The sequence below is a fragment of the Oncorhynchus nerka genome, linkage group LG9b (genome assembly GCF_034236695.1).
Source record: "Oncorhynchus nerka isolate Pitt River linkage group LG9b, Oner_Uvic_2.0, whole genome shotgun sequence".
Taxonomy (NCBI): domain Eukaryota; kingdom Metazoa; phylum Chordata; class Actinopteri; order Salmoniformes; family Salmonidae; genus Oncorhynchus; species Oncorhynchus nerka.
In genome coordinates, this window is record NC_088424.1 from 48,223,170 (window position 1) to 48,245,196 (window position 22,027).

The 22,027-nt window shown below is 45.4% G+C and overlaps 1 protein-coding gene across 1 annotated transcript; it reads right to left on the bottom strand.

Annotated features, from left to right (window-relative positions):
• Nucleotides 1-21,732, bottom strand: LOC135565727 (GTP-binding protein Rheb-like). The gene is made up of 5 exons (XM_065013639.1): nucleotides 21,424-21,732; nucleotides 16,570-16,641; nucleotides 4,628-4,695; nucleotides 3,436-3,518; nucleotides 1-34 (listed from the first exon to the last, which is right to left on the bottom strand). The coding sequence occupies exons 1-5, from the start codon at nucleotides 21,473-21,475 to the stop codon at nucleotides 1-3; spliced, it is 309 nt and encodes a 102-aa protein (XP_064869711.1). The 5' UTR covers nucleotides 21,476-21,732.
• Between the last annotated feature and the right edge of the window lie 295 nt (nucleotides 21,733-22,027).

Below are 22,027 nucleotides of genomic sequence, written 5' to 3' on the forward strand. Positions count from 1 at the left end.
TCAGTTACAGTGGATAATATGAACTACTTCAAAACTGGAAAAGAAGAAAAACAATATGTCACACATACTGTTATAGATACTGTCATAGATACTGTCAAACATACTGTCATAGATACTGTCAAACATACTGTTATAGATACTGTCAAACATACTGTCATAGATACATCAGATTACAGTAGATACTTCAAACATAGATTACAGTTATAAATACAGTCAGTCATTAATACATCAGATCAGTAGATTAATATACAGTCAAACAAACTGTCATAGATAGTGTCAAACATATACTGTTATAGATACTGTCAAACATATACTGTTATAGATACTGTCATAGATACTTAATATACAGTCACACATATGTCATAGATACTGTCAAACATACTGTTATAGATACAGTCAAACATACTGTCAATTACAGTAGATACTACTGTCATAGAAGTTTTTCATGGATAACCTGAACTACAAAACTGGAAAAGAAGAAAAACAATAATCACTACTTTATAGATACTGTCAAACACACTGTCAAACATACTGTTATAGATACTGTCATATATACTGTCAAACATACTGTCATAGATACTGTCATAGATACTGTCAAACATACTGTCATAGATACTGTCAAACATACTGTTATAGATACTGTCAAACATACTGTTATAGATACTGTCAAACATACTGTCAATCTCCACTGGCTTCAGTTGATACTGTCAAACATACTGACCATAGATGCTTGCCTGCGGAGCTGTCAAACGGCACCTCACTACTGTCATAGCTCTGATCAGGCCCTACACCAAACAAGGGCACTGTCATCCACCTCTGGCCTACTACTGTCAAACTCCATACCACTAGGAAGTACAGTTCCCTGCTCAGCCCAGTCAAAACTGTTACTGCTCTGGCCCCCTGGTGGAACAAACTCCCTCATAGCCATACAGCGTCAAACATACTTCCATAGACACCTGAAACCCCACCTCTTTATAGGAATACCTAGGATAGGATAAACATACTAATCCTTCTCCCCCCCCCCCTAAAAGACCTCATATGCACTACTGTCAAACATACTGTCATGGCTGTCAAACATACTCATAAGGTGAAAGCACCAATTTGTAGATACTGTCAAACATACTGTCATAGATACGTCAAAATACTGTTAAATGTAAATGTAAATGTAGATACTGTCAAACATACTGTCATAGATACTGTCAAACATACTGTCAAACATACTGTCATAGATACTGTCAAACATACTGTCATAGATACTGTCATTAATACTGTCATAGATACTGTCAAACATACTGTCATAGATACTGTCAAACATACTGTCATAGATACTGTCAAACATACTGTTATAGATACTGTCAAACATACTGTCATAGATACTGTCAAACATACTGTTATAGATACTGTCATAGATACTGTCATAGATACTGTCATTAATACTGTTATAGATACTGTCAAACATACTGTCATAGATACTGTCAAACATACTGTCAAACATACTGTCATAGATACTGTCAAACATACTGTTATAGATACTGTCAAACATACTGTTAAACATACTGTCATAGATACTGTTAAACATACTGTCATAGATACTGTCAAACATACTGTTATAGATACTGTCAAACATACTGTTATAGATACTGTCAAACATACTGTCATTAATACTGTCATAGATACTGTCATAGATACTGTCAAACATACTGTCATAGATACTGTCATAGATACAGTCATTAATACTGTTATAGATACTGTCATAGATACAGTCATTAATACTGTTATAGATACTGTCATAGATACAGTCATTAATACTGTTATAGATACTGTCAAACATACGGTTAAAGATACTGTCATACATAAATATTGTCATACATACTGTTATATATAAATTCTGTCATCCATGCTGTCATAGATACTGTAATACATAAATACTGTCATACAAACATTGTCATAGATACTGTAATACATAAATACTGTCAAACAAACATACTGTCATAGATACTGTCATTAATACTGTCATAGATACTGTCAAACATACTGTTATAGATACTGTCATTAATACTGTCATAGATACTGTCATTAATACTGTCATAGATACTGTCAAACATACTGTCATAGATAGTGTCAAACATACGGTTAAAGATACTGTCATTAATACTGTTAAAGATACTGTCATACATACTGTCATACATAAATTCTGTCATACATACTGTCATACATAAATACTGTCATACATAGAGTCATACATACTGTCATAGATACTGTCATACATAAATACTGTGATACATACTGTCATAGATACTGTAATACATAAATACTGTCATACATAGATACTGTAATACATAGATAATACATCAATTCTGTCATAGATTCTGTCATACATACTGTCATAGATACAGTCATACATAAATTCCCAGTCTGGGAAGTGCTGATGTAGTTAATCCAGTCATTGTAGAAGACCAGGGGTACCAACCCTCCTCCAGCCCTACTCTAATACACCAGATGCAGCTGCTCATCAGGACATTGATGAGCTGAATCAGCTGCTCATCGGGACATTGATGAGCTGAATCAGCTGCTCATCGGGACATTGATGAGCTGAATCAGCTGCTCATCGGGACATTGATGAGCTGAATCAGCTGCTCATCGGGACATTGATGAGCTGAATCAGCTGCTCATCGGGACATTGATGAGCTGAATCAGCTGCTCATCGGGACATTGATGAGCTGAATCAGCTGCTCATCGGGACATTGATGAGCTGAATCAGCTGCTCATCGGGACAGCTTCGAGGCTGGAGTAATTTACGGACTTTATTGTCTCCATGGGGGAAATTTTGTTGCAGTGTCATGTACACGTTCAAAGTGGCGTTTAAATACAAAAAACAAGATTGACAATAGAACGTTCATAACAGTTACATACCAATAAACTTTTTTTTTTTAAAGACTAGCCTGCTGGCCTTACATTACTAAGGATGTCAAGGCGACAGGGCGGTAGTCATACAGGGCAGAAGTCATTCAGCACAGAGTGGAATAGATGCTTTAGGAATAGGTATAATTATTGAGTTTTCCCACAATACTGGCACGTGTTGCTGGTCGAGTGAGGATTGGAAAATGTCTTGTTTAAAACACCGGCCAGTTGTTCAGCACAGTGCTTTAAAACATGCCCACTTATTTTGTCTGGGCCTGGGCTTTTGTATGTGTTACATCCCCTGAACAACTTTAAAACATCCTCAGACTGTTTAACAACAACCCTCTCAAACATTTTATAATGATGCTTCCGTTTGTTTTTACCTCAGACACAAAGCTGTCTGGTTCAAATCTTAAGAAAACATTATTTAATTTTTTTAAAGTAAAAACCTGCCCAGTGGTTGATCACCCCAACTACAGATCATTCTGCACAATCTAAATCATTAAAAGACAGTCGAATAAATAGATGACTTACCTTTTATTAGACGTGACAGAGTAGACCAAGATGTATCCATTGATATCTATGGAATAGGTCTGAGGAAATATAGAGTATTCATCCTGGAAAAGACAGAGAGGGAGAGAGAGGTTAGAGGAGAGAGAGGAAAGGGAAGGAGAAAGAGAGACCGAGAAATGTGTGAAATAGGTACTTAGCCTGTATACTGTAACATAGTGTCCCAATGTCCATACTAGTATACCACTTAGAATCTAGGCCTTAGTGTCAGAGAGTAAAGCAATGTACCCAGCAAGCATTCTAATTAGAGTCCATACTAGTAGGTCAGAGAATAAAGGAATGTACGCATTCTAGAGTGGGTACTGTAACATAGTGTCCCAATGTCCATACTAGTATACCGCTTAGAATCTAGGCCTTAGTGTCAGAGAATAAAGGAATGTACCCAGCAAGCATTCTAATTAGAGGTAGGGCGCATTCTAGAGTGGGTACTGTAACATAGTGTCCCAATGTCCATACTAGTATAGCGCTTAGAATCTAGGCCTTAGTGTCAGAGAATAAAGGAATGTACCCAGCAAGCATTCTAATTAGAGGTAGGGCGCATTCTAGAGTGGGTACTGTAACATAGTGTCCCAATGTCCATACTAGTATAGCGCTTAGAATCTAGGCCTTAGTGTCAGAGAATAAAGGAATGTACCCAGCAAGCATTCTAATTAGAGGTAGGGCGCATTCTAGAGTGGGTACTGTAACATAGTGTCCCCATGTCCATACTAGTATACCGCTTAGAATCTAGGCCTTAGTGTCAGAGAATAAAGGAATGTACCCAGCAAGCATTCTAATTAGAGGTAGGGCTGTAACATTCTAGAGTGAGAATAAAGGTACTGTAACATAGTGTCCCAATGTCCATACTAGTATAGCGCTTAGAATCTAGGCCTTAGTGTCAGAGAATGAAGGAATGTACCCAGCAAGCATTCTAATTAGAGGTAGGGCGCATTCTAGAGTGGGTAGCCTGTGTTCTACAATTCTAATGGTCTCATGAGATCCCCCAACCACGAGTCAACGTAGACATGTAAGGTCTTGTATAAATGTTTTTTCTAAAATAAATCCCTGTGGTGCGCGACTACTACCTGTCCCGCTGTGTTAAAGGACATGTTATATTCAAGGTGTGTAAGATGTTTCAGGGGGTGATAGATATATCCCTGTGGTGCGTGACTACTACCTGTCCCGCTGTGTCTACCAACTGCAGGTGGTATTCTTGTCCGTTTATCGTGATCATCTTGGTAAACGCTGCGGAAAAAGAGAGAAGAGGAAGAAAAGTGTGATGGAGTTGTCTATGACTGACTGCCTAGAGATGTGCTCCAATAGCTGGGAAGGGACTTCTGTTCTTGTATGTTGTGATGGAGTTGTCTATGACTGACTGCCTAGAGATGTGCTCCAATAGCTGGGAAGGGACTTCTGTTCTTGTATGTTGTGATGGAGTTGTCTATGACTGACTGCCTAGAGATGTGCTCCAATAGCTGGGAAGGGACTTCTGTTCTTGTATGTTGTGATGGAGTTGTCTATGACTGACTGCCTAGAGATGTGCTCCAATAGCTGGGAAGGGACTTCTGTTCTTGTATGTTGTGATGGAGTTGTCTATGACTGACTGCCTAGAGATGTGCTCCAATAGCTGGGAAGGGACTTCTGTTCTTGTATGTTGTGATGGAGTTGTCTATGACTGACTGCTAGAGATGTGCTCCAATAGCTGGGAAGGGACTTCTGTTCTTGTATGTTGTGATGGAGTTGTCTATGACTGACTGCCTAGAGATGTGCTCCAATAGCTGGGAAGGGACTTCTGTTCTTGTATGTTGTGATGGAGTTGTCTATGACTGACTGCCTAGAGATGTGCTCCAATAGCTGGGAAGGGACTTCTGTTCTTGTATGTTGTGATGGAGTTGTCTATGACTGCCTAGAGATGTGCTCCAATAGCTGGGAAGGGACTTCTGTTCTTGTATGTTGTGATGGAGTTGTCTATGACTGCCTAGAGATGTGCTCCAATAGCTGGGAAGGGACTTCTGTTCTTGTATGTTGTGATGGAGTTGTCTATGACTGACTGCCTAGAGATGTGCTCCAATAGCTGGGAAGGGACTTCTGTTCTTGTATGTTGTGATGGAGTTGTCTATGACTGACTGCCTAGAGATGTGCTCCAATAGCTGGGAAGGGACTTCTGTTCTTGTATGTTGTGATGGAGTTGTCTATGACTGACTGCCTAGAGATGTGCTCCAATAGCTGGGAAGGGACTTCTGTTCTTGTATGTTGTGATGGAGTTGTCTATGACTGACTGCCTAGAGATGTGCTCCAATAGCTGGGAAGGGACTTCTGTTCTTGTATGTTGTGATGGAGTTGTCTATGACTGACTGCCTAGAGATGTGCTCCAATAGCTGGGAAGGGACTTCTGTTCTTGTATGTTGTGATGGAGTTGTCTATGACTGCCTAGAGATGTGCTCCAATAGCTGGGAAGGGACTTCTGCTGTTTCGGGGCAAAGAGGAGTCGTATAGTCTTGCTCGGTCAATTGAAGTGTAGTGTTGTCTCCATGGTAATTAACATCGGTCTTGTCCTTGTGATGGGTTCTGGACTGCCTATAACTATTGTCTGGGAAACATGGACTTACTATTCTTGATACTTGTGATGGAGTTGTCTCACCTGTTATCTTCAGATTAATGCACTAACTGTAGCTGGCTCTAGATAAGAATCTCTGTTTCTTGTATGGCTTGATAAGATGGAGTCTGCTAAATGACTCACTACTGTAAGTGGATCTGCTAAATAGCTGGGAAATGACTTCTGTTCTGTAAGTGGATCTAGATAAGCCTAATCTGCTCTAATAGCTGAAGGGACTTCTGTTCTGTATGTTGATAAGAGAGTCTGCTAAATGACTCACTACTGTAAGTGGATCTGGATAAGTGAGTCTGTCTAAATGATTCACTGCTGTAGATGTGCTCTAGATAAGAGAGTCTGGGAAATGACTCACTGTTCTTGTATGGATTGTGATGGAGTTGTCTATGACTGACTGCCTGTAGTGATGTGGATAAATAGTCTGGGAAATGACTCACTTCTGTATGGATCTGGATAAGGAGTCTGCTAAATGACTCACTGCTGTAGATGGCTCTGGATAGCTGGGAAGGGACTTCTGTTCTGTATGTTCTAGATAAGGAGTCTGTCTATGACTCACTGCCTAGTGGCTCTGCTAAGAGTCTGCTAAATGACTCAGCTGGAAGGAGTCTGACTCACTGCTGTAGTGGCTTGGATGGAGTCTGTCTAAATGACTCACTGCTGTAAGTGGATCTGGATAAGAGTCTGCTAAATGATTCACTGCTGTAGTGGCTCTAGATAAGAGAGTCTGCTAAATGACTCACTACTGTAGTGGATCTGGATAAGATAGTCTGCTAAATGACTCACATGGAATGTGTGATGGAGTTACTCATGAAACGACTGCCTAGGGATGTGGAGAAGGAGGAAGGGACTTCTGTTCTTGAATGAGGATGAGGATGTCTATGACTGCCTAGAGATGTGGAGGAATAGCTGGGAAGGACTTCTGTTCTTGATGTTGTGATGGAGTTGTCTATGACTGAGAGATGTGGAGGAATAGCTGGGAAGGACTTCTGTTCTTGTATGTTGTGATGGAGTTGTCTATGACTGCCTAGAGATGTGCTCCAAAGATGGGAAGGAAGAGGAGGATGTTCTTGGATGTTGTGATGGAGTTGTCTATGACTGATGTAGAGATGGCTCCAATAGCTGGGAAGGGACTTCTGTTCTTGTATGTTGTGATGGAGTTGTCTATGACTGCCTAGGAGGATGCTCCAATAGCTGGGAAGGGACTTCTGGATGTGGATGGAGGAGGATGTGGAGAAGGAGGAGGAGGATGTGAAGGAGGAGGAGGATGTGGAGGAGGAGGATGTGGAGGAGGATAGAGATGATGCTGAGGGGAAGGGACTTCTGTTCTTGATGTTGTGATGGAGTTGTCTATGACTGACTGCCTAGAGATGTGCTCCAATAGCTGGGAAGGGACTTCTGTTCTTGTATGTTGTGATGGAGTTGTGGAGGACTGCCTAGAGATGTGCTCAATAGCTGGAAGGGACTTCTGTTCTTGTATGTTGTGAGGAGTTGTCTATGACTGACTGCCTAGAGATGAGGACCAATACCTGGGAAGGACTTCTGTTCTTGATGTTGTGATGGAGTTGAGACTGACTGCCTAGAGATGTGCTCCAATAGCTGGGAAGGGACTTCTGTTCTTGTATGTTGTGATGGAGTTGTCTATGACTGACTGCCTAGAGATGTGCTCAATAGCTGGGAAGGGACTTCTGTTCTTGTATGTTGTGATGGAGTTGTCTATGACTGACTGCCTAGAGATGTGCTCCAATAGCTGGGAAGGGACTTCTGTTCTTGTATGTTGTGATGGATTCCTTGAGGATGTGATGGAGGATATGATGACTGCCTAGAGATGATGCTCCAATAGCTGGGAAGGACTTCTGTTCTTGTATGTTGTGATGGAGTTGTCTATGACTGACTGCCTAGAGATGTGCTCCAATAGCTGGGAAGGGACTTCTGTTCTTGTATGGATGTGATGGAGTTGTCTATGACTGACTGCCTAGAGATGTGCTCCAATAGCTGGGAAGGGACTTCTGTTCTTGTATGTTGTGATGGAGTTGTCTATGACTGCCTAGAGATGTGCTCCAATAGCTGGGAAGGGACTTCTGATGTATGTTGTGATGGAGTTGTCTATGACTGCCTAGAGATGTGCTCCAATAGCTGGGAAGGATTCTGTTCTTGATGATGTGAGGAGTTGTCTATGATGCCTAGAGATGATGCTCCAATAGCTGATGAAGGGACTGATGACTTGTGATGAGTGATGATGAGTTGTCTATGATGTAGAGATGATGATGAGAATAGCTGGGAAGGACTTGATGTTGATGACGGTGATGAGTTGATATGACTGCCTAGAGATGTGACTCCAATAGCTGAAGGGATTCTGTTCTTGTATGATGAGGATGGAGTTGTCTATGACTGCCTGATGATGATGAGGATGAGACTGGGAAGGATGATTCTGTATGATGACGATGATGATGGAGTGATGATGACTGAGGATGATGCTCCAATAGCTGGGATGGACTTCTGATTTGAAAGAGGAGTGTGATAGGATGATGAATTGAAGTGATGAGTGATGACGATGGTAATGAACAGGATCTTGTGACAGGATTCTGGCTGAGGATGACTATGTCATGAGGAAACATGGACTTACTGATGACTGTGATGACTGATGATGGTTGTCTCACCTAGTTATCTTCAGATTAATGCACTAACTGTGAGGATGATGGACTGATGATGACGAGGATGATGTGATGATGACTCACTACTGAAGTGGATCTGATAAGAGAGTCTGATAAATGATGAGGACTACTGTGGAGAGACGCTATGATGACTACTGAGGATGATGGATAAGAGTCTGCTAAATGATTCACTACTGTAGTGGCTCTAGATGAGAGAGTCTGATAAATGACTCACTACTGTAGTGGATCTGGATAAGAGTCTGCTAAATGACTCACTGTGTAGTGGATCTGGATGTGGAGAGAGAGGATGAGGGATGACTCACTACTGTAGTGGATCTGGATAAGGAGAGTCTGCTAAATGACTCACTGCTGTAGGGATGAGGATAAGGAGAGGATGTGGAAATGACTCACTGCTGTAGTGGCTCTGGATAAGGAGTCTGCTAAATGACTCACTGATGAGTGGCTCTGGATAAGGAGGAGTGTGGAGAGGAATGACTCACTGCTGTAGTGGCTCTGGATAAGGGATCTGGATGGCTCTGGATGAGGACTGCTGATGAGGGCTCTGGATAAGGAGTCTGCTAAATGACTCACTGATGTGGAGTGGAGGAGGATAAGGGAGTCTGAGAATGACTCACTGGAGTGGGATGGAGGAGGAGAGTCTGATAAATGATTCAGGAGTAGTGGATCTGGAGGAGGAGGATGCTAAATGACTGGAGGACTACTGTGAGGACTGTGGAGATAAGAGAGTCTGCTAAATGACTCACTGCTGTAGGAGGGATCTGGATAAGATAGTCTGCTAAATGACTCATGGAATGTGGATCTAGGACTTCAAGATAGTCTGACGAACGGGGATGTGGAGAAGGAGGAGGGAGGATGTGGAGAAGGAGGATGGATGGAGAAGGAGGAGGATGTGTGGAGAAGGAGGATGGAGGATGTGGAGGAGAGGATGAGGATGAGGATGGAGGATGAGGAGGAGGATGTGGAGAAGGAGGAGGAGGATGGAGGATGGATGTGAGGAGGATGTGGAGAGGAGGAGGAGGATGTGGAGGGAGGATGTGGAGAGGAGGGAGGAGGAGGATGTGGAGGAGGATGTGGAGAAGGAGGATGTGGAGAAGGAGGATGTGGAGAAGGAAGAGGAGGATGTGGAGGAGGAGGATGATGGAGAGAGGAGGATGAGGATGGAGGAGGAGTGGAGGAGGAGTGATGAGGATGTGAGATGGAGAGGAGGATGTGGGAGGAGATGGAGGATGATGATGAGATGAGGAGAGGATGGGAGGAGGATGATGTGGAGAAGGAGGAGGATGATGGAGGAGGATGATGAGATGATGTGGAGGAGGATGTGGAGGAGGAGGAGGAGGATGGAGGAGGAGGATGTGGAGGAGGAGGATGTGGAGGAGGAGGATGTGGAGGAGGATGTGAGAAGGAGAGGAGGATGTGAGAAGGAGGAGGATGGAGGATGTGGAGGAGGAGGATGTGGAGGAGGAGAGGAGGATGTGGAGGAGGAAGATGGAGGAGGAGGAGTGGAGATGAAGGAGGAGGAGGATGTGGAGGAGAGGATGTGGAGGAGGAGGATGTGGAGAAGGAGGAGGAGGAAGAGTGGAGGAGGATGTGGAGGAGGAGGATGACGTGGAAGAGGATGTGGAGGAGGAGGATGATGGAGAAGGAGGAGATGAGGATGTGGAGAAGGAGGAGGAGGAGGATGTGGAGGAGGAGGATGTGGAGAAGGAGGAGGAGGATGATGAAGGAGGAGGAGGATGTGAGGAGAGGATGAGGATGGATGTGGAAGAGGATGAGGACGTGGAGGAGGAGGAGGATGGGAGAAGGAGGAGGAGGATGTGGAGGATGATGTGGAGAAGGAGGAGGAGGATGATGGAGAAGGAGGAGGAGGATGTGGAGAGGAGGAGGAGGATGAGGAGGAGGATGTGGAGAAGGAGGAGGATGATGGAGGAGGAGGAGGAGGATGTGGAGGAGGAGGATGTGGAGGAGGAAGAGGAGGAGGAGGATGTGGAGGAGGAGGATGTGGAGAGGAGGATGATGAGGAGGAGGAGGATGAGGAGGAGGAGGAGGAGGAGGAGGATGAGGAGATGTGGAGGGAGGAGGATGTGGAGATGAGGAGGATGAGGATGGAGGAGGAGGAGGAGGATGGAGATGTGGATGAGAGGAGAGATGGGAGATGAGGAGGAGATGTGGAGGAGGAGGATGTGAGAGGAGGAGGAGGAGAGGATGTGGAGGAGGATGTGGAGAAAGAGGAGGATGGGAGGAGGAGGAGAGGAGGATGTGGAGGAGGAGGATGTGGAGGACGAAGAGGAGGATGAGGAGGAGGACGAGGATGTGGAGAAGGAGGAGGATGTGGTGGAGGAGGAGGAGGATGTGGAGGAGGAGGAGGAGGATGTGGAGGACGAAGAGGAGGATGTGGAGGAGGAAGAGGATGTGGAGAACGAGATGTAGGAGGAGAAGGGCTGTACCAGCAAAATCAGACTCCACTTCACTACTAAGACACTGTTTATTTACTGGTAAAGAAGGCTATTATAGAGAGAGGGGAACCGTGTGTGTGGTGTGGTGTGTGTGTGGTGTGGTGTGGTGTGGTGTGGTGTGGTGTGGTGTGGTGTGGTGTGTGTGTGTGTGTTTGGTTTTACTATCCTTTTGGGGTGCTGGGGCCGGATTAACGAAACACATTGAAGTTCTTCGTAATTCATAGCTTCTTAGAAACTTCAGTACATATTTTCTTACGTGTCATTGACATTAGTGACGACACCAATAAATAAGCCTATGTGACAGGGATGATGGGATTGGAGTTATTTGGATATTTGTCACAAATTGTAGCCATCAGATTAGCTACATCAAAACCCCAAAAATGGATAGCCAAGGAAAGCGCAATACAAACGTTCAGCAAACAAAGAGCTTGAAGTGACGGTGGAGGAAATAGAAACCAGGAAAAGGTTGCTGTTGGGGAGACTGGATAACTGCAGGGGGGTCACGGCAGGGTCACGGCAGAGACCAGAAAGAGAGGATGGGCGAAGAGTGGCCGAGGTCTGTCTCTGCCGCCGGGGGACAGTGAAGTCGTAAAAAAGTGGTTAGAGTGGAGGGTCGGCAGGTACCCTAGTGGTTAGAGTGGAGGGTCGGCAGGTAGCCTAGTGGTTAGAGTGGAGGGTCGGCAGGTAGCCTAGTGGTTAGAGTGGAGGGTCGGCAGGTACCCTAGTGGTTAGAGTGGAGGGTCGGCAGGTACCCTAGTGGTTAGAGTGGAGGGTCGGCAGGTACCCTAGTGGTTAGAGTGGAGGGTCGGCAGGTACCCTAGTGGTTAGAGTGGAGGGTCGGCAGGTACCCTAGTGGTTAGAGTGGAGGGTCGGCAGGTACCCTAGTGGTTAGAGTGGAGGGTCGGCAGGTAGCCTAGTGGTTAGAGTGTAGGGTCGGCAGGTAGCCTAGTGGTTAGAGTGTAGGGTCGGCAGGTAGCCTAGTGGTTAGAGTGTAGGGTCGGCAGGTAGCCTAGTGGTTAGAGTGTAGGGACGGCAGGTAGCCTAGTGGTTAGAGTGTAGGGACGGCAGGCAGCCTAGTGGTTAGAGTGTAGGGACGGCAGGTAGCCTAGTGGTTAGAGTGTAGGGACGGCAGGTAGCCTAGTGGTTAGAGTGTAGGGTCGGCAGGTACCCTAGTGGTTAGTGGTTGGAGTGTAGGGTCGGCAGGTACCCTAGTGGTTAGAGTGTAGGGTCGGCAGGTAGCCTAGTGGTTAGAGTGGAGGGTCGGCAGGTAGACTAGTGGTTAGAGTGGAGGGGGGGCAGGTAGCCTAGTGGTTAGAGTGTAGGGTCGGCAGGTAGCCTAGTGGTTAGAGTGTAGGGACGGCAGGTAGCCTAGTGGTTAGAGTGTAGGGGCGGCAGGTAGCCTAGTGGTTAGAGTGTAGGGACGTCAGGTAGTCTAGTGGTTAGAGCGTAGGGGCGGCAGGTAGCCTAGTGGTTAGAGTGTAGGGACGGCAGGTAGCCTAGTGGTTAGAGTGTAGGGTCGGCAGGTAGCCTAGTGGTTAGAGTGGAGGGTCGGCAGGTAGCCTAGTGGTTAGAGTGGAGGGTCGGCAGGTAGCCTAGTGGTTAGAGTGGAGGGGTTAGAGTGTCGGCAGGTAGCCTAGTGGTTAGAGTGGAGGATCGGCAGGTAGCCTAGTGGTTAGAGTGGAGGGTCGGCAGGTAGCCTAGTGGTTAGAGTGGAGGGGGGCAGGTACCCTAGTGGTTAGAGTGGAGGGTCGGCAGGTAGCCTAGTGGTTAGAGTGTAGGGTCGGCAGGTACCCTAGTGGTTAGAGGGGCAGGTAGAGGGTTAGACTGTAGGGGGCAGGTACCCTAGTGGTTAGAGTGGAGGGTCGGCAGGTAGCCTAGTGGTTAGAGTGTAGAGGCGGCAGGTAGCCTAATGGTTAGAGTGTAGAGGGGCAGGTACCCTAGTGGTTAGAGTGTAGAGGGGCAGGTAGCCTAGTGGTTAGAGTGTAGGGACGGCAGGTAGTCTAGTGGTTAGAGTGTAGAGGGGCAGGTAGTCTAGTGGTTAGACTGTAGAGGGGCAGGTACCCTAGTGGTTAGAGTGTAGAGGTGGCAGGTAGCCTAGTGGTTAGAGTGTAGAGGCGGCAGGTAGCCTAATGGTTAGAGTGTAGAGGGGCAGGTAGCCTAGTGGTTAGAGTGTAGAGGGGCAGGTACCCTAGTGGTTAGAGTGTAGAGGGGCAGGTAGCCTAGTGGTTAGAGTGTAGAGGGGCAGGTAGACTAGTGGTTAGAGTGTAGAGGGGCAGGTACCCTAGTGGTTAGAGTGTAGAGGGGCAGGTACCCTAGTGGTTAGAGTGTAGAGGGGCAGGTAGCCTAGTGGTTAGAGTGTAGAGGGGCAGGTAGACTAGTGGTTAGAGTGTAGAGGCGGCAGGTAGCCTAATGGTTAGAGTGTAGAGGGGCAGGTAGTCTAGTGGTTAGAGTGTAGGGGGGGGCAGGTAGCCTAGTGGTTAGAGTGTAGGGTCGGCAGGTAGCCTAGTGGTTAGAGTGTAGGGTCGGCAGGTAGCCTAGTGGTTAGTGTAGGGACGGCAGGTAGCCTAGTGGTTAGAGTGTAGGGACCCAGTGGTTAGCAGGCAGCCTAGTGGTTAGAGTGTAGAGAGCCCAGTGCAGGTAGCCTAGTGGTTAGAGTGTAGGGACGGCAGGTAGCCTAGTGGTTAGAGTGTAGGGTCGGCAGGTAGCCTAGTGGTTAGAGTGTAGGGTCGGCAGGTAGCCTAGTGGTTAGAGTGTAGGGACGGCAGGTAGCCTAGTGGTTAGAGTGTAGGGACGGCAGGCAGCCTAGTGGTTAGAGTGTAGGGACGGCAGGTAGCCTAGTGGTTAGAGTGTAGGGACGGCAGGTAGCCTAGTGGTTAGAGTGTAGGGACGGCAGGTAGCCTAGTGGTTAGAGTGTAGGGACGGCAGGCAGCCTAGTGGTTAGAGTGTAGAGACGGCAGGTAGCCTAGTGGTTAGAGTGTAGGGACGGCAGGTAGCCTAGTGGTTAGAGTGTAGGGTCGGCAGGTAGCCTAGTGGTTAGAGCGTAGGGTCGGCAGGTAGCCTAGTGGTTAGAGCAGTTGGGCCAGTAACCGAAAGGTTGCTAGATAGAATCCTCCGAGCTGACAAGGTAAAAATCTGTCATTCTGCCCCTGAACAGGCAGTTAACCCACTGTTCCTAGGCTGTCATTGAAAATAAGAATGTGTTCTTAGCTGACTTGCCAAGTTAAATAAAAGTACAATTTAAAAAATGTGCGCTAGCTAACGTGTAACGTCAACATACCTAACGACGTTAACATTAGCCAAGTTCTTCTTTGCAAATTGACGAGCTAGGAGCTAGCCATTTAACACTTCTAGCATATTGTAATATACTATTAATTACTAGCTAGCTAGATAATGCGTGTTTATAAAATGTGTTTTCTTGCTGTATTTAAACATCTTCATGGTTACAAACACGTTCATGGTTACAAAGGGTTTGTCCTAAAATAAAGTAAAATAAAGTACATTTCCAAGAAGAAATTTTAAAGCCTTATTTTCAAGAATCCCATTTCTTCTTCTTACATTTTTTCTTAGAAAGAAACTTAGGGAAAAACCTAAAGAACATTTCCAGTAACTTTAATTGAGAAATAGCAACTTTGCTTAACTTTCGTCATAAGTCTATAGTTAAGGGGAAAAAATGACAGTTAATTAAGAAGAAATGTATTCTTAAAGAAGGTTTTGTGAATCCAGCCCCAGAAGTCCTTATAAGGAGAGTAAAACAAGGAAGTGGGGACATTTCAACAGTCCCCACAAGGTAAAAGGCTATTTTAGGCTCACGTAGCGTTTTCACCCACAACACATTCATTTTCAACGAGGGGGATTGTGGGAAGGTGAGTGGCAAGAAACCTGTTAGTGGAGCGGCTGAAAAACTTGAGCTCTGCTCTACTTTATGCAAATGTCAAGTTAAGTGGGTTAGGGTCAGGGTTAGGGTTAGGGTCAGGGTTAGGGTCAGGGTTAGGGTAAGGGTTAGGGTCAGGGTTAGGGTCAGGGTCATCAGGGTTAGGGTCATCAGGGTTAGGGTAAGGGTTAGGGTCAGGGTTAGGGTCAGGGTTAGAGTCAGGGTCAGGGTTAGGGTCAGCATTGGCGCTTTGTCGAGAAGGCGGCCCCGCCTCTAGTCAAAACCCACTGTTAGGGGTTAGGTTTAGGGATAGCATTAGAATTAAGGTTAGGGGTCAGGGGTTAGGGAAAATAGGATATATAATGGAAATCAATTGTTTAGTCACCACAAAAAAATAGTAGTAGTCTTTACAGTAGTTGGCCTGTCAGCTATCTTTACAGTAGTTGGCATGTCAGCTACAGTAGTCTATACAGTAGTTGGCCTGTCAGCTACAGTAGTCTTTACAGTAGTTGGCCTGTCAGCTACAGTAGTCTGTACAGTAGTTGGCCTGTCAGCTACAGTAGTCTTTACAGTAGTTGGCCTGTCAGCTACAGTAGTCTTTACAGTAGTTGGCCTGTCAGCTACAGTAGTCTTTACAGTAGTTGGCCTGTCAGCTACAGTAGTCTATACAGTAGTTGGCCTGTCAGCTACAGTAGTCTGATACAGTAGTTGGCCTGTCAGCTACAGTAGTCTATACAGTAGTTGGCCTGTCAGCTACAGTAGTCTATACAGTAGTTGGCCTGTCAGCTACAGTAGTCTATACAGTAGTAGGCCTGTCAGCTACAGTAGTCTGTACAGTAGTTGGCCTGTCAGCTACAGTAGTCTATACAGTAGTTGGCCTGTCAGCTACAGTAGTCTTTACAGTAGTTGGTCTGTCAGCTACAGTAGTCTGACCAGTAGCAGGCCTGTCAGCTACAGTAGTCTGTACAGTAGTTGGCCTGTCAGCTACAGTAGTCTATACAGTAGTTGGCCTGTCAGCTACAGTAGTCTGACCAGTAGCAGGCCTGTCAGCTACAGTAGTCTATACAGTAGCAGGCCTGTCAGCTATAGTAGTCTATACAGTAGCAGGCCTGTCAGCTACAGTAGTCTATACAGTAGTTGGCCTGTCAGCTACAGTAGTCTGTACAGTAGTTGGCCTGTCAGCTACAGTAGTCTGTACAGTAGTTGGCCTGTCAGCTACAGTAGTCTATACAGTAGTAGGCCTGTCAGCTATCTTTACAGTAGTTGGCCTGTCAGCTACAGTAGTCTACAGTAGTCTACAAAAAAATAGTAAACCAGACGTGTGTGTGTGTGTGTGTGTGTGTGTGTGTGTGTGTCACAAGTTGTACCAGATCGAGCTGAAACACTTCAGGTAAAAATCCCAAAACGATCATATTTGAATAAATAATTGACTCTGTGTTACCACCAGATTCACAGTCTCAGAGCTGGGAGTATTCCTGTGTGTATCTGACATGGCTTTCTAAAGACACTTACTGTTTTCTATCGTTGGATCATAGGAGTCCACAAACTGGCCTTCCACAAACTGGATCGTCAGCGAGGACTTTCCTACAGGAAAAAACACACACGGAGGATGTCATTTACCAGTTTTTTGGAGAAAATATACATTTAATTATTTCTCTCTCTCATACAGTACATATGGTGAGTAGACTTCTATTCTGTGTTGAGTAGTAGTATACAGTAGTATACAGTAGTATACAGTAGTACACAGTAGTATACAGTAGTAAACAGTAGTATACAGTAGTCTATACAGTAGTTGGCCTGTCAGCTACAGTAGTCTATACAGTAGTAGGCCTGTCAGCTACAGTAGTCTATACAGTAGTAGGCCTGTCAGCTACAGTAGTCTATACAGTAGTAGGCCTGTCAGCTACAGTAGTCTATACAGTAGTAGGCCTGTCAGCTACAGTAGTCTATACAGTAGTCTATACAGTAGTAGGCCTGTCAGCTACAGTAGTCTATACAGTAGTAGGCCTGTCAGCTACAGTAGTCTTTACAGTAGTAGGCCTGTCAGCTACAGTAGTCTATACAGTAGTAGGCCTGTCAGCTACAGTAGTCTATACAGTAGTTGGCCTGTCAGCTACAGTAGTCTTTACAGTAGCAGGCCTGTCAGCTACAGTAGTCTTTACAGTAGTAGGCCTGTCAGCTACAGTAGTCTATACAGTAGTTGGCCTGTCAGCTACAGTAGTCTATACAGTAGTAGGCCTGTCAGCTACAGTAGTCTATACAGTAGTAGGCCTGTCAGCTACAGTAGTCCTGTCAGCTACAGTAGTCTATACAGTAGCTACAGTAGTCTATACAGTAGTTGGCCTGTCAGTCTATACAGCCTGTCAGCTACAGTAGTCTATACAGTAGTAGGCCTGTCAGCTACAGTAGTCTATACAGTAGTAGGCCTGTCAGCTACAGTAGTCTATACAGTAGTAGGCCTGTCAGCTACAGTAGTCTATACAGTAGTAGGCCTGTCAGCTACAATAGTCTATACAGTAGTAGGCCTGTCAGCTACAGTAGTCTTTACAGTAGTAGGCCTGTCAGCTACAGTAGTCTATACAGTAGTAGGCCTGTCAGCTACAGTAGTCTTTACAGTAGTAGGCCTGTCAGCTACAGTAGTCTATACAGTAGTAGGCCTGTCAGCTACAGTAGTCTATACATTTACATTTACGTCATTTAGCAGACGCTCTTATCCAGAGCGACTTACAAATTGGTGCTTTCACCTTATGACATCCAGTGGAACAGCCACTTTACAATAGTGCATCTAGGTCTTTTAAGGGGGGGGGGGAGAAGGATTACTTTATCCTATCCTAGGTATTCCTTAAAGAGGTGGGGTTTCAGGTGTCTCCGGAAGGTGGTGATTGACTCCGCTGTCCTGGCGTCGTGAGGGAGTTTGTTCCACCATTGGGGGGCCAGAGCAGCGAACAGTTTTGAGGCCTGTCTATACAGTAGTAGGCCGGTCAGCTACAGTAGTCTATACAGTAGTAGGCCTGTCAGCTACAGTAGTCTATACAGTAGTTGGCCTGTCAGCTACAGTAGGCTATACAGTAGTAGGCCTGTCAGCTACAGTAGTCTTTACAGTAGTTGGCCTGTCAGCTACAGTAGTCTATACAGTAGTAGGCCTGTCAGCTACAGTAGTCTATACAGTAGTAGGCCTGTCAGCTACAGTAGTCTATACAGTAGTAGGCCTGTCAGCTAGTCAGTAGTTGGCCTAGTCTACAGTAGTAGGCCTGTCAGCTACAGTAGTCTATACAGTAGTAGGCCTGTCAGCCTGTAGTCTATACAGTAGTAGGCCTGTCAGCTACAGTAGTCTATACAGTAGTAGGCCTGTCAGCTACAGTAGTCTATACAGTAGTAGGCCTGTCAGCTACAGTAGTCTATACAGTAGTAGGCCTGTCAGCTACAGTAGTCTATACAGTAGTAGGCCTGTCAGCTACAGTAGTCTTTACAGCCTGTCAGCTACAGTAGTCTATACAGTAGTAGGCCTGTCAGCTACAGTAGTCTATACAGTAGTAGGCCTGTCAGCTACAGTAGTCTATACAGTAGTAGGCCTGTCAGCTCAGTAGTCTATACAGTAGTCCTGTCAGCTACAGTAGTCTATACAGTAGTAGGCCTGTCAGCTACAGTAGTCTATACAGTAGTAGGCCTGTCAGCTACAGTAGTCTATACAGTAGTAGGCCTGTCAGCTACAGTAGTCTATACAGTAGTAGGCCTGTCAGCTACAGTAGTCTATACAGTAGTAGGCCTGTCAGCTACAATAGTCTATACAGTAGTAGGCCTGTAGGCCTCAGCTACAGTAGTCTATACAGTAGTAGGCCTGTCAGCTACAGTAGTCTATACAGTAGTAGGCCTGTCAGCTACAGTAGTCTATACAGTAGTAGGCCTGTCAGCTACAGTAGTCTTTATTTACAGTAGTAGGCCTGTCAGCTACAGTAGTCTTTACAGTAGTAGGCCTGTCAGCCTGGCGTCGTGAGGAGTTTGTTCCACCATTGGGGGCCACAGCTACAGGTAGCTTCCGACATCAGTCTTTACAATAGTAGGCCTGTCATACAGTAGTCTTTACAGTAGGCATTTACATTTATCATTTAGCAGCCTTAGTCTTTACAGTAGTAGGCCTGTCAGCTCTAGGTAGTTTTACAGTAGTCCAGAAGGATACAGTAGTATTCCTTACAGTAGTAGGCCTGTCAGCTACAGTAGTCTATACAGTAGTAGGCCTGTCAGCTACAGTAGTCTATACAGTAGTTGGGGCCTGTCAGCTAGTAGTCTATACAGTAGTAGGCCTGTCAGCTACAGTAGTCTATACAGTAGTAGGCCTGTCAGCTACAGTAGTCTATACAGTAGTAGGCCTGTCAGCTAGGCTAGTAGTCTATACTGTCAGCTACAGTAGTCTTTACAGTAGTTGGCCTGTCAGCTACAGTAGTCTATACAGTAGTAGGCCTGTCAGCTACAGTAGTCTATACAGTAGTAGGCCTGTCAGCTACAGTAGTCTATACAGTAGTAGGCCTGTCAGCTACAGTAGTCTATACAGTAGTAGGCCTGTCAGCTACAGTAGTCTATACAGTAGTAGGCCTGTCAGTACAGTAGTCTATACAGTAGTAGGCCTGTCAGCTACAGTAGTCTATACAGTAGTAGGCCTGTCAGCTACAGTAGTCTATACAGTAGTAGGCCTGTCAGCTACAGTAGTCTATACAGTAGTAGGCCTGTCAGCTACAGTAGTCTATACAGTAGTAGGCCTGTCAGCTACAGTAGTCTATACAGTAGTAGGCCTGTCAGCTGTCATACAGTAGTAGGCCTGTCAGCTACAGTAGTCTATACAGTAGTAGGCCTGTCAGCTACAGTAGTCTATACAGTAGTAGGCCTGTCAGCTACAGTAGTCTGTCAGCTACAGTAGTCTATACAGTAGTAGGCCTGTCAGCTACAGTAGTCTATACAGTAGTAGGCCTGTCAGCTACAGTAGTCTATACAGTAGTAGGCCTGTCAGCTACAGTAGTCTATACAGTAGTAGGCCTGTCAGCTACAGTAGTCTTTACAGTAGTAGGCCTGTCAGCTACAGTAGTCTATACAGTAGTAGGCCTGTCAGCTACAGTAGTCTATACAGTAGTAGGCCTGTCAGCTACAGTAGTCTATACAGTAGTAGGCCTGTCAGCTACAGTAGTCTATACAGTAGTAGGGCCTGTCAGCTACAGTAGTCTATACAGTAGTAGGCCTGTCAGCTACAGTAGTCTTTACAGTAGTAGGCCTGTCAGCTACAGTAGTCTACAGTAGTAGGCCTGTACAGTAGTCCATACAGTAGTAGCCTGTCAGCTACAGTAGTCTATACAGTAGTAGGCCTGTCAGCTACAGTAGTCTGTACAGTAGTAGGCCTGTCAGCTACAGTAGTCTGTACAGTAGTAGGCCTGTCAGCTACAGTAGTCTATACAGTAGTAGGCCTGTCAGCTACAGTAGTCTGTACAGTAGTAGGCCTGTCTAGTTACAGTAGTAGGCCTGTCAGCTACAGTAGTCTGTACAGTAGTAGGCCTGGTAGTCCTGTCAGGCCTGTCAGCTACAGTAGTCTATACAGTAGTAGGCCTGTCAGCTACAGTAGTCTTTACAGTAGTAGGCCTGTCAGCTACAGTAGTCTGTACAGTAGTAGGCCTGTCAGCTACAGTAGTCTATACAGTAGTAGGCCTGTCAGCTGCAGTAGTCTTTACAGTAGTAGGCCTGTCAGCTACAGTAGTCTATACAGTAGTAGGCCTGTCAGCTACAGTAGTCTGTACAGTAGTAGGCCTGTCAGCTACAGTAGTCTGTACAGTAGTAGGCCTGTCAGCTCAGTAGTCTACAGTAGTAGGCCTGTCAGCTACAGTAGTCTATACAGTAGTAGGCCTGTCAGCTACAGTAGTCTGTACAGTAGTAGGCCTGTCAGCTACAGTAGTCTATACAGTAGTAGGCCTGTCAGCTACAGTAGTCTATACAGTAGTAGGCCTGTCAGCTACAGTAGTCTATACAGTAGTAGGCCTGTCAGCTACAGTAGCCAACCCTATATGCCAGGCCAACGGAACAAAGCACATTCGAAGATGTGTTTCATAAATTGGGCAACATCCATACTAAAACACTTCCAAGACGATCCACAAGGAGTCATATCTAGTCGATTGGGCCGTGACTACTAGGCCGCTGTCTCAACTGGTGTGGCACTCTGTCATTTCTTCAAACGAGATGTTTCGTGACAGATTATACTCCCTATAATTTAACTCTATTATAAAGAGAGTAATCCGTGACCCGCGCGCAGTCTCTACCTACAGCTAAAGAACGGCTAAAACACGCATTTTGTTTCTTTTTTTTAATGGTCGACAGCTAAATGGAACTCACCTACGGATCTGTACCCGAGAATGGCGATTTTTCGTGATTTGGGCTGCGGCATATCTCGTGTTGGTGTTGGCTATCCCATCTAATCTTCACGGTGGACAGCAGCAACCTCCAACATGAACGGCGTTAGCATGTCACAAGCAGAGCAGTCCGACGAAATTAATCTGTGTCTCTTTTTTCAATCACTATTTATTCTCGTAAAATAAGAAATTTGACATTTACAGATTAGACATTTGAATTCCTGCGGATTTAATAGAAATGTGGGGCGTCTGTAATATCTGCGTCACTCCCCTTTGTGATCTCATGAATTAGCCATCCATGCCCGATGCTGATTGGTTGTGTACAGAATACAGGCGGGCTTTATGTCTCACGCGTAACAGTGATTGGATCAAAAATGCTGTCAGTCTATCTGAGAAACCATTTTCATTCATTGTCCGGTGTGTCTGTAATACAGTGGGATAATGAATCATTCTAAGACTCCATTACTGTACTGCTGAAATTAGGTCTAGTAAACTGTAGAGTAGTACCCTAGTAAAGATTGATGTCGTTATTTTACTAGGCAAGTCAGTTAAGAACAAATTCTTATTGTGGGGTTAACTGCCTTGTT